Source organism: Symphalangus syndactylus, chromosome 6 (assembly GCF_028878055.3).
Source record: "Symphalangus syndactylus isolate Jambi chromosome 6, NHGRI_mSymSyn1-v2.1_pri, whole genome shotgun sequence".
Taxonomy (NCBI): domain Eukaryota; kingdom Metazoa; phylum Chordata; class Mammalia; order Primates; family Hylobatidae; genus Symphalangus; species Symphalangus syndactylus.
The window spans coordinates 51,753,270-51,772,047 of record NC_072428.2 but is presented as its reverse complement, the minus strand read 5'-3'; the positions used below and the strand labels follow the sequence as shown (position 1 = coordinate 51,772,047).

The following is an 18,778-nucleotide window of genomic DNA, read 5'->3' as shown; positions in this document are numbered from 1 at the left end:
CTGAGAGTGATTCAAAAGTCCTCCTTTTCTCATCAAGAAGTCCTCTCATGTCAGCTCTAACATTCCTCTCCCATGTGTCCATTCCTCTGCCTTTTCACAGACAGTTCCCTCCCCCAAGCTTCCAAGCTCTCCTCTGCGAACTACTGTACCAGCTGGGTTCCCCACTTCCAGCCTTGCCTCCTGCTACCTACACTGCAAGAGGAAACAGAATATTTTCTTAAAACTTTGGAAGTTTCTGATACCAAGAATGTCACAGTTTTTACTACCAAGATGAAGTCCACTATCGTCAGATCCAGGTGAAGTGGAGCTGGAGGGTCATGAAGGAGGGGAGCCCATGCTTGTATATCTGAGATAAGAACTATCACAAGGACTCCCTAAAACCCACAGTAGATTATGGCACATCCTGCATGCTTTACACCATCATCAGGTCTTACACGCTTGGCTCATTCTGCGTGTTCACACATATCTCTGTAACTGCAGTGTCTTCAAGACTACAGCATTCCAGATAAAATGTTCTCGCAAGAATACATGCCTAGCAATGGCTGTCTCCACCAATAAGCTAACACCAACACCTGCAGTCAGCTTCTGTGACCAATAAACTTTGTTTTAAACTAGTTTCTGTGGACTTCTTTTTGCCTTTAAAAGTTTCCCCTTACCCCAACCTCTCAGGATGCACCAACGACTTGTTGTACCTGGTGCATTCTTGTTTGCAATCCTTCGTTTAAATAAACTCATTATCTTTTGAGAGCTAATCTCTGCTGTTATTTGAGGTTACCATAATAAGTCTAGTTCAATAGATAACATGTAAATTAATTCAACTCTGAACAACTACTTCTGATCTATTTTTTCTCCTATTAGTGAACATGGTTTAGTGCCACTACCAAGGATTATGAAAACTGTTTCGCTTGTTTCTCCTTGAAAACATCATTGGGTTTATCACCCGATGTTCTCAATGTTCGTACCAATGAACATTTTAAACTTAATAAAATCTTCACTATGAAAGATCCCTTTTCTTCCGTGTAATTCATAAGGTTTAAACAAAAGCATGTCGCTTAGTGGCTTGAAATCCATCCCCCAAAGAGAAATAAGAATATACCTTTTATTTACATTTTTTATTTCATTTAATTTGATGACCTATTATTTGAGCAGATAATTCCAAATTTTACAATAATACGTAGTTCATTATCCAACTTGGAATTTACCTATTAAAGTCAGCATTAGTAAAAAAGATATAATCTGTATGTGAAAACATTTATCTGTTCAAACATGTAATATCATACTCTTATTAAAGAAGAACGACATTGAAGTTAATATACCACACTCCGTTGGTCTCAGCTAACTCAAAAAATTTAAAAATTAAAAAAAAAAAAACCACTCAAATTGAGAAAAGGAGTTTGTTTGAAAGGTGCTTATCTATACAATGTTATTTATCTACTGAATACCCTTAAACAAATCATTTTTCCAGAAGTCCATTATCGGCTCGGTTTGCTCATCTGGAAAATGCAGTCATGGTGGGATAGCTTCCTTGTAGAATGGTATAAGCATTAAATTAGTTTTCCTACGTAATGCGCCAAGAACAATGCCAAGCAGTTTTCAGTGCTTTTAAAACTGTCCGTCCTTCTCATTTCCCATAAAATATTTTCTTGGTGATAGTCTCTTTCCAGGTGATATGTACAAAAGTAATACAAGCAGCACTCAGTGGAAGGTCTTTGCAGATGCTTCTCACGATAAATCTGGACTAAAGTCCCATGCCTAAGTTCTTACTGAGGAAGGGGACAAAGCCAGCCCAGATCTTCAGTAGAAGCAGACGGTGTGAAGAAAGCTTTTTCCTGCCTTCTCCTCCATTTGCAACAGCAGCTCCTCCAGATTGTCTTCCAGGTCGTCTGACTGCTGCAGGCACTGGCAAATCTCACAGATGAGGAAAGCTCCCAGGGTGGCATCTTCCAGGGTATCTTCGATGTCCATGTTGATCACGTGCACAGGCTGAAAGGTCTGCTGTTCTCTGGAACACAGATCTTCCACCACTGTGTCATAGACACTCTCCTCACAGGTGAAGATGACATCAAAGAAATCCGTGCACTCCTGAAATCTTTCTGGACCGGGCTTGATTCTCTCATTTCTTCCCAAGATGTGTAAGATTCCGTTGTGGGTGTAGCATTCTCTGTCTTTCCTGAGGAGGTCATTGTACATCTCCTTATATGTTGTTGCAAAATCATAAACTACAGGACGATTGGGTCTTGGTCCCGGTAGCCTCACATGAGATTCAGTTCCAAAAGACCGGACACTTAGCCCTTTTCTGCTGAGGATGCTGTGGGCCTCCATGCTCCTGTTGACGTTGCTCACGCACACCACAGCCACCCTGAGTGGGGAGGAGAGCATGATGGCGGCCACTGGGAACCAGAGAGACACGGGCACCTCAGCTGCTGCAGGGACTCTGAGCCGAGGAGACAACCACCTATACCCAGGTCTTCCAAATGAGCTAATGTGGAGGCACAGGAGGCAGGTTTATATTGAGTCGCCTTAATTAGTGGGTGGAGACTTCATGACTTCTGGATTGATTAGGTTGTGATAATGGTCTCCTAAGTCATCACAAGAACAATCAAGATGATCAAATCACCTAAACCAGTAACGCTCAACAAAGGTGGCGCCACCCAGTCCGGATTCATTTAAAATCTGGAGTCTGCTCTGGTGGTTCTCCTAATGACTGGGGGCTGCTGTTGACAATGGCCAAGACAGTTAAGCTACCCGCAAGCATGTCATAGGACTCTCCAGTGACCTTCAGACACGAAATTGGATGATAAACACGTTGACAGTTTCCAAGGCTGTACCCTATTTAATTATAAATTACGAGTGTTGTTGCTTGTTTTAATCTTCATAACGTTCGAGAAATACAACTGCATAAATCACAGGACCATTGTATATAGTTCTGTCCAGAAATTCACAAAATTTTACACCAATACCAAAAAATCCCATTCTCAACAACATATCTGCCTATGGTATTTTAAGAGTTATGCAACACAACATTTTCTGCATTTGATGTTATTGAAATCATAATGATTCTTCAGGGAATGGCGGAATTGATGCAATCCTCCGCCTCCAAGTACAGCTGAGTTCGAGCTTTTCTATAATTAAATGCAATGTTTAGAATTTTTTTAGTAGTCGTATAATTTATCAAGAAAATAGAAGAGATTTTAAAATTATGAATGGGGTTTCAAAAAAGAAGATAATCATGTCACTTTTGGATTGATTAGATTACGATAATGGACTGCTAAGTAATGGCAAGAACAATCAAAATGATTAAATCCCTAATTCAGGAACGCTCCACAAAGGTGGCCCCACCCAGTCACGACTGGTTTATAGGTGAGCTCTGTTTGCTGTCGCTCACTGATTTACCAAATATTGGGTAAATAATAATCTTTTTTTTTTTGAGGAGTCTCGCTCTGTCCCCTAGGCTGGAGTGCCATGGCACAATATCGACTCACTGCAACCTCTACCTCCGAGGTTCAAGGGATTCACCTGGCTCAGCCTCTCAAGTAGCTGAAGACTACAGGCACGCGTCACCACACCCGGTTACTGTTTGTATTTTTAGTAGAGATGGGGTTTCACCATGTTGGTCAGGCTGGTTTTGTACTTCTGACCTCAAGTGATCTGCCCGCCTCAGCCTCCCAAAGTGCTGAGATTACTGGCATGAGCCACCTCACCCGGCCCAATTTTACTTGTTTTTATTAATCTTTCTTAAATGTATGTATAGCTCACATTTATTTCAATATAAATCGGACCAGAGACATCAGTTTTGTCCTTGAGGCAGGGATAAAATCCATCTATAAAGCAACATATTTAATTTTTCTATGTGCCTCTTAAGGTGATCCTTACATGGCAAATACAGCAGGTTCTCAAATAACATCTTTTTTTTTGTTTTGTTTTTTGAGACACAGTTTTGCTCTGTCACCCTGGCTGGAGTGCAGTGCTACCATCATGGCTCACTGCAGCCTCAAACTCCTGGGCCCAATCATTCCTCTCATCTCAGCCTCCTGAGTAGCTTGGACTACAGGTGTTTGCCACCATGCCTGAATAACTTCTGTATTTTTTGTAGAGGATGGAATTTTACCATGTTACCCAGGCTGCTCTCAAAAGCCCAGGGGCTCAAGTGATCCACTCGCTTCAGCCTCCCAAAGTGCTGGGATTACAGGCATGAGACGCTGTGCCCAGCCTCAAATAGTATCATTTATTATAATATTAATTTAAAAAATGGACTTCTGGCAGGCCAATGTCTGCGTGGGGTTTGCATATTCTCCCCATGTCTGTGTGAGTTTTCTCTGGATACTCTTGTTTCCTCCCACATCCCAAAGATGTGCACATTAGATGAACTGACATCTCTATGGTCCCAGTATGGGGGTGTGCCCTGAGCCCCAGATGGGGTCCTGTGGAGCGTTGGTTCCTGCCTCACACCTTGAGCTGCCGAGATAGGTTCCCGCCACCTGCCACTCTGAACTGGAATCAGCGGGTTGGAAAATGAATGAATACAAATTATTGAAAAGTAAAAATTCACAAAACATGTGGTAATCATACAAATGCAAGACAATAACGATGAGAGTACAAAATAGATCAGCCTGCCGTGTCTGTCATTATTGATTTTTTAACGGTGTAGTAGTAGCAGGAGGCGCTCCTTACAATTTTTTCTTTGCAAACATTTATTCCTTGATTTAACTTACCACAACTACGACCGCCGTCACTCACTGATTCACCAAAAATTGGGTGAATAATAATCTTACTAGGTTTTATTAGGCTTTCTTAATTGTATGTACAGCTCACATGTATTTCTAAGTTTAATATTCTGTGTTGAATCTTTATTTAGAAGTTTGGTGATGTCTTTGTGACTCTTGTTCATATGAATTAGCCTATGATAAAATTAATTTTATTATACAGCATTTCACTTGAAGTCATCGTTTTGGGCGCGGTGGCTCATGCCTGTAATCCCAGCACTTTGGGAGGCTGAGGCGGGTGGATCACCTGATGTCCAGAGTTCGAGACCAGCCTGGCCAACATGGTGAAACCTTGTCTCTACTAAAGAAATACAAAAAATGTGCCAGGCATGGCTTCAGGTGCCCGTAATTCCGGCTACTCCGGTGACTGAGGCAGGAGAATTGCTTGAACCCGGGAGGTGGAGGTTGCAGTGAGCAGAGATCATGCCATTGCACTTCAGCCTGGGCGAGAAGAGTGAAACTCTGTCTCAAAACAAACAAACAAACAAACAAACGAACAAACACACAAACTAGTAGACACCTTAAAGTTTCTCAAAGTATGTTCTCAGACTAGCAGCATTAGCATTAATTGGGAACCTGTAAAAAATGAAAATTTAGACCTCAAACGACTGAATCACAAACTCCAGTGGTGAAGCCCAGAGATTTGTGTTCTTTCCTTCACATTCCCATCAATCGTTGTTCAGGTTCAGATGAGAGATAATGTTTGGAACATTATCTTCTCTCAAGTAGGTTTCTCTGTTGGGGGACACAGGAGACAAACTGTCCGAATTGCCGTGTATCTTTCCTTCATCCTGGCAGAGGGGCCACATCCCGGCTGGGTACAGGATTGTTGGGCTGTAGTCCTTTCTCTCAGTAGTCCTTAACTGCTGGGCCAGTGTCCGTTCCAGCATTGGAGATAAAAAAGTCTAATCCCAGCATCTTTCTTCTTCTGTAGACAATATGTTATCTCTCTCTCTATATTTGTTATACTTTAAGTTCCAGGGTACAACGTGCAGGTTTGTTACACATGTATACGTGTGCCATGTTGGTGTGCTGCGCCAGTTAACTGATCATTTACATCAGGTATATCTCCTAATGCTATCCCTCCCCCCTCCCCCAACCCCACGACAGGCCCCGGTGTGTGATGTTCCTCTTCCTGTGTCCAAGTGTTCTCATTGTCCAATTCCCACCTGTGAGTGGGAACATGTGGTGTTTGGTTTTCTGTTCTTGCGATAGTTTGCATAACGGAACTAGAAATACTATTTGCCCCAGCCATCCCATTACTGGGTATATACCCAAAGGCTTATAAACCATGCTGCTGTAAAGGCATATGCACATGTATGTTTACTGTGGCACTATTCACAATAGCAAAGACTTGGAACCAACCCAAATGTCCATCAGTTTTAGACTGGATTAAGAAAATGTGGCGCATATACACCATGGAATACTACGCAGCCAGAAAAAAGGATGAGTTCCTGTCCTTTGTAGGGACATTGATAAAGCTGGAAATATGTTCTTTCTAACTGGATGTTTGTAAGATTTTTCTCTTTCTCCTTAGAGTTCAAAATTTTTACCAGCAGATGCCTGAGTGTTTCTTATTTCTGTTCAAGCTAGTCCAGTATTTCTCCATTTTTTCATCAATCCCCACTTATGGAGCCTTTTAAGACACTTTTTCCTAATCACCGTCTCATAAAATTTTAATAGTAATCCCAGCTACTTGGGAGGCTGACGCGTGAGAATCGCTTGAGCCTGGGGGGTGGAGTTTGCAGTGAGTCAAGATCATGCCACTGCACTCCAGCCTGGATGACAGAGGCAGAGTGTGTCTCAAAAATAAGTAATGAAAAGGTCTATTAGATCCATTTGGTCCAATATTGAGTTTAGGTCCTGAATACCTTTGCTATCTTTTTGCCTTGATGATCTGTCTAATACTGTCAGTGGAATGTTGAAGTCTCCCACTATTTTCGTGTGGGATTCTAAGTCTCTTTGTAGGTTTCTAAGAACTTGCATTATGAATCTGGGTGCTCCTGTGTTGAGTGCATATATATTTATGATAGTTAGGTCTTCATGCTGAATTGAACCCTTTACCATTATGTAATGCCCTTCTCCGTTCTCAGGAGATGAGCGTGGTGCAGAAGTTCGGGGATCCAGGAAATAATGCAGTATAATAGATAAACAACTTTTAGCATGTCTGTATTTATTCAGTGCCTGGCTGAGAATCTAGCACATAGTAAGTACACATAATCATTCTTTCCCTGCCTCTCAGGTTCCATTCTCCCCATCTCTAAATTCAGTTTCCAGAGTAGGAAGATTTACTCCTATTTTTGTTCCTGCAGTACGCTCTAAGTAACGGCTGAAACGGTTTCAGAAATAGAATTACGTGACAAGAGCCCAGTAGAGGCTCCTTAGGATGTGCCTGCTGTGGACAGCAACTACCACCAGGTCAGCCTGTGATCACACAAGCACTATGAAAACGTATAATACCCCGAAGAAATTCGCCCTTCAGAAGGAGGTGGAATAAACCAAAACAGACATGAAAATGCCACTGGAGGTTGACGGCCAAGTGTGTGCACCACTATGCTGACAAAGTAACAGCCAGAAAAGAAGATCAAATGAAGCAATGTAAATCTTAAGTAGAAAAGAGAAGCCTGAAGAGGACCTGTTAAGCTAAGGGTGGCCATTTGGTACTTTGAGGGTAAAGAGGATTTTGCTTCTGGGAGGCAAAGAAGAGAGGTTAAAGAGCTCAATGACTGGGGCCTGGTCTATGGGTGAAATTGTGGGTACCTGAGTAGTTGCTTATCTACTCAGCCCAATCTAGACAACTTCTCACATGCCTCATGAATGTTCTCCTGTCTCCGTCCAGGTATCTTCAGCATCTCAGAGAATTAACTTCCGTTGCCCTTCTTTGTGTTCCTGAGAGAGTTACCCTTATTCAGGGTATTTTAAAAAATCATCTCTCCGGCCGGGCGCGGTGGCTCACGCCTGTAATCCCGGCACTTTAGGAGGCCGAGGCGGGCGGATCACGAGGTCAGGGGATCCAGACCATCCTGGCTAACACGGTGAAACTCCGTCTCTACTAAAAATACAAAAAATTAGCCCTACCACCGAAACTTTCACTTATATATTTGGACCCAGCCACCCTTAAAGTCAGAAATCTGAGAGTGATTCAAAAGTCCTCCTTTTCTCATCAAGAAGTCCTCTCATGTCAGCTCTAACATTCCTCTCCCATGTGTCCATTCCTCTGCCTTTTCACAGACAGTTCCCTCCCCCAAGCTTCCAAGCTCTCCTCTGCGAACTACTGTACCAGCTGGGTTCCCCACTTCCAGCCTTGCCTCCTGCTACCTACACTGCAAGAGGAAACAGAATATTTTCTTAAAACTTTGGAAGTTTCTGATACCAAGAATGTCACAGTTTTTACTACCAAGATGAAGTCCACTATCGTCAGATCCAGGTGAAGTGGAGCTGGAGGGTCATGAAGGAGGGGAGCCCATGCTTGTATATCTGAGATAAGAACTATCACAAGGACTCCCTAAAACCCACAGTAGATTATGGCACATCCTGCATGCTTTACACCATCATCAGGTCTTACACGCTTGGCTCATTCTGCGTGTTCACACATATCTCTGTAACTGCAGTGTCTTCAAGACTACAGCATTCCAGATAAAATGTTCTCGCAAGAATACATGCCTAGCAATGGCTGTCTCCACCAATAAGCTAACACCAACACCTGCAGTCAGCTTCTGTGACCAATAAACTTTGTTTTAAACTAGTTTCTGTGGACTTCTTTTTGCCTTTAAAAGTTTCCCCTTACCCCAACCTCTCAGGATGCACCAACGACTTGTTGTACCTGGTGCATTCTTGTTTGCAATCCTTCGTTTAAATAAACTCATTATCTTTTGAGAGCTAATCTCTGCTGTTATTTGAGGTTACCATAATAAGTCTAGTTCAATAGATAACATGTAAATTAATTCAACTCTGAACAACTACTTCTGATCTATTTTTTCTCCTATTAGTGAACATGGTTTAGTGCCACTACCAAGGATTATGAAAACTGTTTCGCTTGTTTCTCCTTGAAAACATCATTGGGTTTATCACCCGATGTTCTCAATGTTCGTACCAATGAACATTTTAAACTTAATAAAATCTTCACTATGAAAGATCCCTTTTCTTCCGTGTAATTCATAAGGTTTAAACAAAAGCATGTCGCTTAGTGGCTTGAAATCCATCCCCCAAAGAGAAATAAGAATATACCTTTTATTTACATTTTTTATTTCATTTAATTTGATGACCTATTATTTGAGCAGATAATTCCAAATTTTACAATAATACGTAGTTCATTATCCAACTTGGAATTTACCTATTAAAGTCAGCATTAGTAAAAAAGATATAATCTGTATGTGAAAACATTTATCTGTTCAAACATGTAATATCATACTCTTATTAAAGAAGAACGACATTGAAGTTAATATACCACACTCCGTTGGTCTCAGCTAACTCAAAAAATTTAAAAATTAAAAAAAAAAAAACCACTCAAATTGAGAAAAGGAAGTTTGTTTGAAAGGTGCTTATCTATACAATGTTATTTATCTACTGAATACCCTTAAACAAATCATTTTTCCAGAAGTCCATTATCGGCTCGGTTTGCTCATCTGGAAAATGCAGTCGTGGTGGGATAGCTTCCTTGTAGAATGGTATAAGCATTAAATTAGTTTTCCTACGTAACGCGCCAAGAACAATGCCAAGCAGTTTTCAGTGCTTTTAAAACTGTCCGTCCTTCTCATTTCCCATAAAATATTTTCTTGGTGATAGTCTCTTTCCAGGTGATATGTACAAAAGTAATACAAGCAGCACTCAGTGGAAGGTCTTTGCAGATGCTTCTCACGATAAATCTGGACTAAAGTCCCATGCCTAAGTTCTTACTGAGGAAGGGGACAAAGCCAGCCCAGATCTTCAGTAGAAGCAGACGGTGTGAAGAAAGCTTTTTCCTGCCTTCTCCTCCATTTGCAACAGCAGCTCCTCCAGATTGTCTTCCATGTCGTCTGACTGCTGCAGGCACTGGCAAATCTCACAGATGAGGAAAGCTCCCAGGGTGGCATCTTCCAGGGTATCTTCGATGTCCATGTTGATCACGTGCACAGGCTGAAAGGTCTGCTGTTCTCTGGAACACAGATCTTCCACCACTGTGTCATAGACACTCTCCTCACAGGTGAAGATGACATCAAAGAAATCCGTGCACTCCTGAAATCTTTCTGGACCGGGCTTGATTCTCTCATTTCTTCCCAAGATGTGTAAGATTCCGTTGTGGGTGTAGCATTCTCTGTCTTTCCTGAGGAGGTCATTGTACATCTCCTTATATGTTGTTGCAAAATCATAAACTACAGGACGATTGGGTCTTGGTCCCGGTAGCCTCACATGAGATTCAGTTCCAAAAGACCGGACACTTAGCCCTTTTCTGCTGAGGATGCTGTGGGCCTCCATGCTCCTGTTGACGTTGCTCACGCACACCACAGCCACCCTGAGTGGGGAGGAGAGCATGATGGCGGCCACTGGGAACCAGAGAGACACGGGCACCTCAGCTGCTGCAGGGACTCTGAGCCGAGGAGACAACCACCTATACCCAGGTCTTCCAAATGAGCTAATGTGGAGGCACAGGAGGCAGGTTTATATTGAGTCGCCTTAATTAGTGGGTGGAGACTTCATGACTTCTGGATTGATTAGGTTGTGATAATGGTCTCCTAAGTCATCACAAGAACAATCAAGATGATCAAATCACCTAAACCAGTAACGCTCAACAAAGGTGGCGCCACCCAGTCCGGATTCATTTAAAATCTGGAGTCTGCTCTGGTGGTTCTCCTAATGACTGGGGGCTGCTGTTGACAATGGCCAAGACAGTTAAGCTACCCGCAAGCATGTCATAGGACTCTCCAGTGACCTTCAGACACGAAATTGGATGATAAACACGTTGACAGTTTCCAAGGCTGTACCCTATTTAATTATAAATTACGAGTGTTGTTGCTTGTTTTAATCTTCATAACGTTCGAGAAATACAACTGCATAAATCACAGGACCATTGTATATAGTTCTGTCCAGAAATTCACAAAATTTTACACCAATACCAAAAAATCCCATTCTCAACAACATATCTGCCTATGGTATTTTAAGAGTTATGCAACACAACATTTTCTGCATTTGATGTTATTGAAATCATAATGATTCTTCAGGGAATGGCGGAATTGATGCAATCCTCCGCCTCCAAGTACAGCTGAGTTCGAGCTTTTCTATAATTAAATGCAATGTTTAGAATTTTTTTAGTAGTCGTATAATTTATCAAGAAAATAGAAGAGATTTTAAAATTATGAATGGGGTTTCAAAAAAGAAGATAATCATGTCACTTTTGGATTGATTAGATTACGATAATGGACTGCTAAGTAATGGCAAGAACAATCAAAATGATTAAATCCCTAATTCAGGAACGCTCCACAAAGGTGGCCCCACCCAGTCACGACTGGTTTATAGGTGAGCTCTGTTTGCTGTCGCTCACTGATTTACCAAATATTGGGTAAATAATAATCTTTTTTTTTTTGAGGAGTCTCGCTCTGTCCCCTAGGCTGGAGTGCCATGGCACAATATCGACTCACTGCAACCTCTACCTCCGAGGTTCAAGGGATTCACCTGGCTCAGCCTCTCAAGTAGCTGAAGACTACAGGCACGCGTCACCACACCCGGTTACTGTTTGTATTTTTAGTAGAGATGGGGTTTCACCATGTTGGTCAGGCTGGTTTTGTACTTCTGACCTCAAGTGATCTGCCCGCCTCAGCCTCCCAAAGTGCTGAGATTACTGGCATGAGCCACCTCACCCGGCCCAATTTTACTTGTTTTTATTAATCTTTCTTAAATGTACGTATAGCTCACATTTATTTCAATATAAATCGGACCAGAGACATCAGTTTTGTCCTTGAGGCAGGGATAAAATCCATCTATAAAGCAACATATTTAATTTTTCTATGTCCCTCTTAAGGTGATCCTTACATGGCAAATACAGCCGGTTCTCAAATAACATCTTTTTTTTTGTTTTGTTTTTTGAGACACAGTTTTGCTCTGTCACCCTGGCTGGAGTGCAGTGCTACCATCATGGCTCACTGCAGCCTCAAACTCCTGGGCCCAATCATTCCTCTCATCTCAGCCTCCTGAGTAGCTTGGACTACAGGTGTTTGCCACCATGCCTGAATAACTTCTGTATTTTTTGTAGAGGATGGAATTTTACCATGTTACCCAGGCTGCTCTCAAAAGCCCAGGGGCTCAAGTGATCCACTCGCTTCAGCCTCCCAAAGTGCTGGGATTACAGGCATGAGACACTGTGCCCAGCCTCAAATAGTATCATTTATTATAATATTAATTTAAAAAATGGACTTCTGGCAGGCCAATGTCTGCGTGGGGTTTGCATATTCTCCCCATGTCTGTGTGAGTTTTCTCTGGATACTCTTGTTTCCTCCCACATCCCAAAGATGTGCACATTAGGTGAACTGACATCTCTATGGTCCCAGTATGGGGGTGTGCCCTGAGCCCCGGATGGGGTCCTGTGGAGCGTTGGTTCCTGCCTCACACCTTGAGCTGCCGAGATAGGTTCCCGCCACCTGCCACTCTGAACTGGAATCAGCGGGTTGGAAAATGAATGAATACAAATTATTGAAAAGTAAAAATTCACAAAACATGTGGTAATCATACAAATGCAAGACAATAACGATGAGAGTACAAAATAGATCAGCCTGCCGTGTCTGTCATTATTGATTTTTTAACGGTGTAGTAGTAGCAGGAGGCGCTCCTTACAATTTTTTCTTTGCAAACATTTATTCCTTGATTTAACTTACCACAACTACGACCGCCGTCACTCACTGATTCACCAAAAATTGGGTGAATAATAATCTTACTAGGTTTTATTAGGCTTTCTTAATTGTATGTACAGCTCACATGTATTTCTAAGTTTAATATTCTGTGTTGAATCTTTATTTAGAAGTTTGGTGATGTCTTTGTGACTCTTGTTCATATGAATTAGCCTATGATAAAATTAATTTTATTATACAGCATTTCACTTGAAGTCATCGTTTTGGGCGCGGTGGCTCATGCCTGTAATCCCAGCACTTTGGGAGGCTGAGGCGGGTGGATCACCTGATGTCCAGAGTTCGAGACCAGCCTGGCCAACATGGTGAAACCTTGTCTCTACTAAAGAAATACAAAAAATGTGCCAGGCATGGCTTCAGGTGCCCGTAATTCCGGCTACTCCGGTGACTGAGGCAGGAGAATTGCTTGAACCCGGGAGGTGGAGGTTGCAGTGAGCAGAGATCATGCCATTGCACTTCAGCCTGGGCGAGAAGAGTGAAACTCTGTCTCAAAACAAACAAACAAACAAACAAACGAACAAACACACAAACTAGTAGACACCTTAAAGTTTCTCAAAGTATGTTCTCAGACTAGCAGCATTAGCATTAATTGGGAACCTGTAAAAAATGAAAATTTAGACCTCAAACGACTGAATCACAAACTCCAGTGGTGAAGCCCAGAGATTTGTGTTCTTTCCTTCACATTCCCATCAATCGTTGTTCAGGTTCAGATGAGAGATAATGTTTGGAACATTATCTTCTCTCAAGTAGGTTTCTCTGTTGGGGGACACAGGAGACAAACTGTCCGAATTGCCGTGTATCTTTCCTTCATCCTGGCAGAGGGGCCACATCCCGGCTGGGTACAGGATTGTTGGGCTGTAGTCCTTTCTCTCAGTAGTCCTTAACTGCTGGGCCAGTGTCCGTTCCAGCATTGGAGATAAAAAAGTCTAATCCCAGCATCTTTCTTCTTCTGTAGACAATATGTTATCTCTCTCTCTATATTTGTTATACTTTAAGTTCCAGGGTACAACGTGCAGGTTTGTTACACATGTATACGTGTGCCATGTTGGTGTGCTGCGCCAGTTAACTGATCATTTACATCAGGTATATCTCCTAATGCTATCCCTCCCCCCTCCCCCAACCCCACGACAGGCCCCGGTGTGTGATGTTCCTCTTCCTGTGTCCAAGTGTTCTCATTGTCCAATTCCCACCTGTGAGTGGGAACATGTGGTGTTTGGTTTTCTGTTCTTGCGATAGTTTGCATAACGGAACTAGAAATACTATTTGCCCCAGCCATCCCATTACTGGGTATATACCCAAAGGCTTATAAACCATGCTGCTGTAAAGGCATATGCACATGTATGTTTACTGTGGCACTATTCACAATAGCAAAGACTTGGAACCAACCCAAATGTCCATCAGTTTTAGACTGGATTAAGAAAATGTGGCGCATATACACCATGGAATACTACGCAGCCAGAAAAAAGGATGAGTTCCTGTCCTTTGTAGGGACATTGATAAAGCTGGAAATATGTTCTTTCTAACTGGATGTTTGTAAGATTTTTCTCTTTCTCCTTAGAGTTCAAAATTTTTACCAGCAGATGCCTGAGTGTTTCTTATTTCTGTTCAAGCTAGTCCAGTATTTCTCCATTTTTTCATCAATCCCCACTTATGGAGCCTTTTAAGACACTTTTTCCTAATCGCCGTCTCATAAAATTTTAATAGTAATCCCAGCTACTTGGGAGGCTGACGCGTGAGAATCGCTTGAGCCTGGGGGGTGGAGTTTGCAGTGAGTCAAGATCATGCCACTGCACTCCAGCCTGGATGACAGAGGCAGAGTGTGTCTCAAAAATAAGTAATGAAAAGGTCTATTAGATCCATTTGGTCCAATATTGAGTTTAGGTCCTGAATACCTTTGCTATCTTTTTGCCTTGATGATCTGTCTAATACTGTCAGTGGAATGTTGAAGTCTCCCACTATTTTCGTGTGGGATTCTAAGTCTCTTTGTAGGTTTCTAAGAACTTGCATTATGAATCTGGGTGCTCCTGTGTTGAGTGCATATATATTTATGATAGTTAGGTCTTCATGCTGAATTGAACCCTTTACCATTATGTAATGCCCTTCTCCGTTCTCAGGAGATGAGCGTGGTGCAGAAGTTCGGGGATCCAGGAAATAATGCAGTATAATAGATAAACAACTTTTAGCATGTCTGTATTTATTCAGTGCCTGGCTGAGAATCTAGCACATAGTAAGTACACATAATCATTCTTTCCCTGCCTCTCAGGTTCCATTCTCCCCATCTCTAAATTCAGTTTCCAGAGTAGGAAGATTTACTCCTATTTTTGTTCCTGCAGTACGCTCTAAGTAACGGCTGAAACGGTTTCAGAAATAGAATTACGTGACAAGAGCCCAGTAGAGGCTCCTTAGGATGTGCCTGCTGTGGACAGCAACTACCACCAGGTCAGCCTGTGATCACACAAGCACTATGAAAACGTATAATACCCCGAAGAAATTCGCCCTTCAGAAGGAGGTGGAATAAACCAAAACAGACATGAAAATGCCACTGGAGGTTGACGGCCAAGTGTGTGCACCACTATGCTGACAAAGTAACAGCCAGAAAAGAAGATCAAATGAAGCAATGTAAATCTTAAGTAGAAAAGAGAAGCCTGAAGAGGACCTGTTAAGCTAAGGGTGGCCATTTGGTACTTTGAGGGTAAAGAGGATTTTGCTTCTGGGAGGCAAAGAAGAGAGGTTAAAGAGCTCAATGACTGGGGCCTGGTCTATGGGTGAAATTGTGGGTACCTGAGTAGTTGCTTATCTACTCAGCCCAATCTAGACAACTTCTCACATGCCTCATGAATGTTCTCCTGTCTCCGTCCAGGTATCTTCAGCATCTCAGAGAATTAACTTCCGTTGCCCTTCTTTGTGTTCCTGAGAGAGTTACCCTTATTCAGGGTATTTTAAAAAATCATCTCTCCGGCCGGGCGCGGTGGCTCACGCCTGTAATCCCGGCACTTTAGGAGGCCGAGGCGGGCGGATCACGAGGTCAGGGGATCCAGACCATCCTGGCTAACACGGTGAAACTCCGTCTCTACTAAAAATACAAAAAATTAGCCCTACCACCGAAACTTTCACTTATATATTTGGACCCAGCCACCCTTAAAGTCAGAAATCTGAGAGTGATTCAAAAGTCCTCCTTTTCTCATCAAGAAGTCCTCTCATGTCAGCTCTAACATTCCTCTCCCATGTGTCCATTCCTCTGCCTTTTCACAGACAGTTCCCTCCCCCAAGCTTCCAAGCTCTCCTCTGCGAACTACTGTACCAGCTGGGTTCCCCACTTCCAGCCTTGCCTCCTGCTACCTACACTGCAAGAGGAAACAGAATATTTTCTTAAAACTTTGGAAGTTTCTGATACCAAGAATGTCACAGTTTTTACTACCAAGATGAAGTCCACTATCGTCAGATCCAGGTGAAGTGGAGCTGGAGGGTCATGAAGGAGGGGAGCCCATGCTTGTATATCTGAGATAAGAACTATCACAAGGACTCCCTAAAACCCACAGTAGATTATGGCACATCCTGCATGCTTTACACCATCATCAGGTCTTACACGCTTGGCTCATTCTGCGTGTTCACACATATCTCTGTAACTGCAGTGTCTTCAAGACTACAGCATTCCAGATAAAATGTTCTCGCAAGAATACATGCCTAGCAATGGCTGTCTCCACCAATAAGCTAACACCAACACCTGCAGTCAGCTTCTGTGACCAATAAACTTTGTTTTAAACTAGTTTCTGTGGACTTCTTTTTGCCTTTAAAAGTTTCCCCTTACCCCAACCTCTCAGGATGCACCAACGACTTGTTGTACCTGGTGCATTCTTGTTTGCAATCCTTCGTTTAAATAAACTCATTATCTTTTGAGAGCTAATCTCTGCTGTTATTTGAGGTTACCATAATAAGTCTAGTTCAATAGATAACATGTAAATTAATTCAACTCTGAACAACTACTTCTGATCTATTTTTTCTCCTATTAGTGAACATGGTTTAGTGCCACTACCAAGGATTATGAAAACTGTTTCGCTTGTTTCTCCTTGAAAACATCATTGGGTTTATCACCCGATGTTCTCAATGTTCGTACCAATGAACATTTTAAACTTAATAAAATTTTCACTATGAAAGATCCCTTCTCTTCCTTGTAATTCATAAGGTTTAAACAAAAGCATGTCGCTTAGTGGCTTGAAATCCATCCCCCAAACAGAAATAAGAATATACCTTTTATTTACATTTTTTATTTCATTTAATTTGATGACCTATTATTTGAGCAGATAATTCCAAATTTTACAATAATACGTAGTTCATTATCCAACTTGGAATTTACCTATTAAAGTCAGCATTAGTAAAAAAGATATAATCTGTATGTAAAAACATTTATCTGTTCAAACATGTAATATCATACTCTTATTAAAGAAGAACGACATTGAAGTTAATATACCACACTCCGTTGGTCTCAGCTAACTCAAAAAATTTAAAAATTAAAAAAAAAAAAACCACTCAAATTGAGAAAAGGAAGTTTGTTTGAAAGGTGCTTATCTATACAATGTTATTTATCTACTGAATACCCTTAAACAAATCATTTTTCCAGAAGTCCATTATCGGCTCGGTTTGCTCATCTGGAAAATGCAGTCGTGGTGGGATAGCTTCCTTGTAGAATGGTATAAGCATTAAATTAGTTTTCCTACGTAACGCGCCAAGAACAATGCCAAGCAGTTTTCAGTGCTTTTAAAACTGTCCGTCCTTCTCATTTCCCATAAAATATTTTCTTGGTGATAGTCTCTTTCCAGGTGATATGTACAAAAGTAATACAAGCAGCACTCAGTGGAAGGTCTTTGCAGATGCTTCTCACGATAAATCTGGACTAAAGTCCCATGCCTAAGTTCTTACTGAGGAAGGGGACAAAGCCAGCCCAGATCTTCAGTAGAAGCAGACGGTGTGAAGAAAGCTTTTTCCTGCCTTCTCCTCCATTTGCAACAGCAGCTCCTCCAGATTGTCTTCCATGTCGTCTGACTGCTGCAGGCACTGGCAAATCTCACAGATGAGGAAAGCTCCCAGGGTGGCATCTTCCAGGGTATCTTCGATGTCCATGTTGATCACGTGCACAGGCTGAAAGGTCTGCTGTTCTCTGGAACACAGATCTTCCACCACTGTGTCATAGACACTCTCCTCACAGGTGAAGATGACATCAAAGAAATCCGTGCACTCCTGAAATCTTTCTGGACCGGGCTTGATTCTCTCATTTCTTCCCAAGATGTGTAAGATTCCGTTGTGGGTGTAGCATTCTCTGTCTTTCCTGAGGAGGTCATTGTACATCTCCTTATATGTTGTTGCAAAATCATAAACTACAGGACGATTGGGTCTTGGTCCCGGTAGCCTCACATGAGATTCAGTTCCAAAAGACCGGACACTTAGCCCTTTTCTGCTGAGGATGCTGTGGGCCTCCATGCTCCTGTTGACGTTGCTCACGCACACCACAGCCACCCTGAGTGGGGAGGAGAGCATGATGGCGGCCACTGGGAACCAGAGAGACACGGGCACCTCAGCTGCTGCAGGGACTCTGAGCCGAGGAGACAACCACCTATACCCAGGTCTTCCAAATGAGCTAATGTGGAGGCACAGGTGGCAGGTTTATATTGAGTCGCCTTAATTAGTGGGTGGAGACTTCATGACTTCTGGATTGATTAGGTTGTGATAATGGTCTCCTAAGTCATCACAAGAACAATCAAGATGATCAAATCACCTAAACCAGTAACTCTCAACAAAGGTGGCGCCACCCAGTCCGGATTCATTTAAAATCTGGAGTCTGCTCTGGTGGTTCTCCTAATCACTGGGGGCTGCTGTTGACAATGGCCAAGACAGTTAAGCTACCCGCAAGCATGTCATAGGACTCTCCAGTGACCTTCAGACACGAAATTGGATGATAAGCATGTTGACAGTTTCCAAGGCTGTACCCTATTTAATTATAAATTACGAGTGTTGTTGCTTGTTTTAATTTTCATAACGTTCGAGAAATACAACTGCATAAATCACAGGACCATTGTATATAGTTCTGTCCAGAAATTCACAAAATTTTACACCAATACCAAAAAATCCCATTCTCAACAACATATC

At 42.2% G+C, this 18,778-nt stretch overlaps 3 protein-coding genes across 3 annotated transcripts; all 3 read right to left on the bottom strand.

Moving 5' to 3' along the window:
* Window positions 1-1,449: 1,449 nt before the first annotated feature.
* On the bottom strand, window positions 1,450-2,385 carry LOC129483918 (RNA polymerase II subunit A C-terminal domain phosphatase SSU72 like protein 2-like). Its single transcript, XM_055281334.2, has one exon. It carries the CDS (start codon window positions 2,377-2,379, stop codon window positions 1,795-1,797), a length of 585 nt encoding a protein of 194 aa, XP_055137309.1. The 5' UTR covers window positions 2,380-2,385; the 3' UTR covers window positions 1,450-1,794.
* Window positions 2,386-9,505: 7,120 nt separating this feature from the next.
* LOC129483917 (RNA polymerase II subunit A C-terminal domain phosphatase SSU72 like protein 2) lies at window positions 9,506-10,280 on the bottom strand. The gene has a single exon (XM_055281333.2). The coding sequence runs from the start codon at window positions 10,272-10,274 to the stop codon at window positions 9,690-9,692; it is 585 nt and encodes a 194-aa protein (XP_055137308.1). The 5' UTR covers window positions 10,275-10,280; the 3' UTR covers window positions 9,506-9,689.
* Window positions 10,281-17,169: 6,889 nt separating this feature from the next.
* On the bottom strand, window positions 17,170-18,271 carry LOC129483916 (RNA polymerase II subunit A C-terminal domain phosphatase SSU72 like protein 2). Its single transcript, XM_055281332.1, has one exon. It carries the CDS (start codon window positions 18,167-18,169, stop codon window positions 17,585-17,587), a length of 585 nt encoding a protein of 194 aa, XP_055137307.1. The 5' UTR covers window positions 18,170-18,271; the 3' UTR covers window positions 17,170-17,584.
* Window positions 18,272-18,778: the final 507 nt, after the last annotated feature.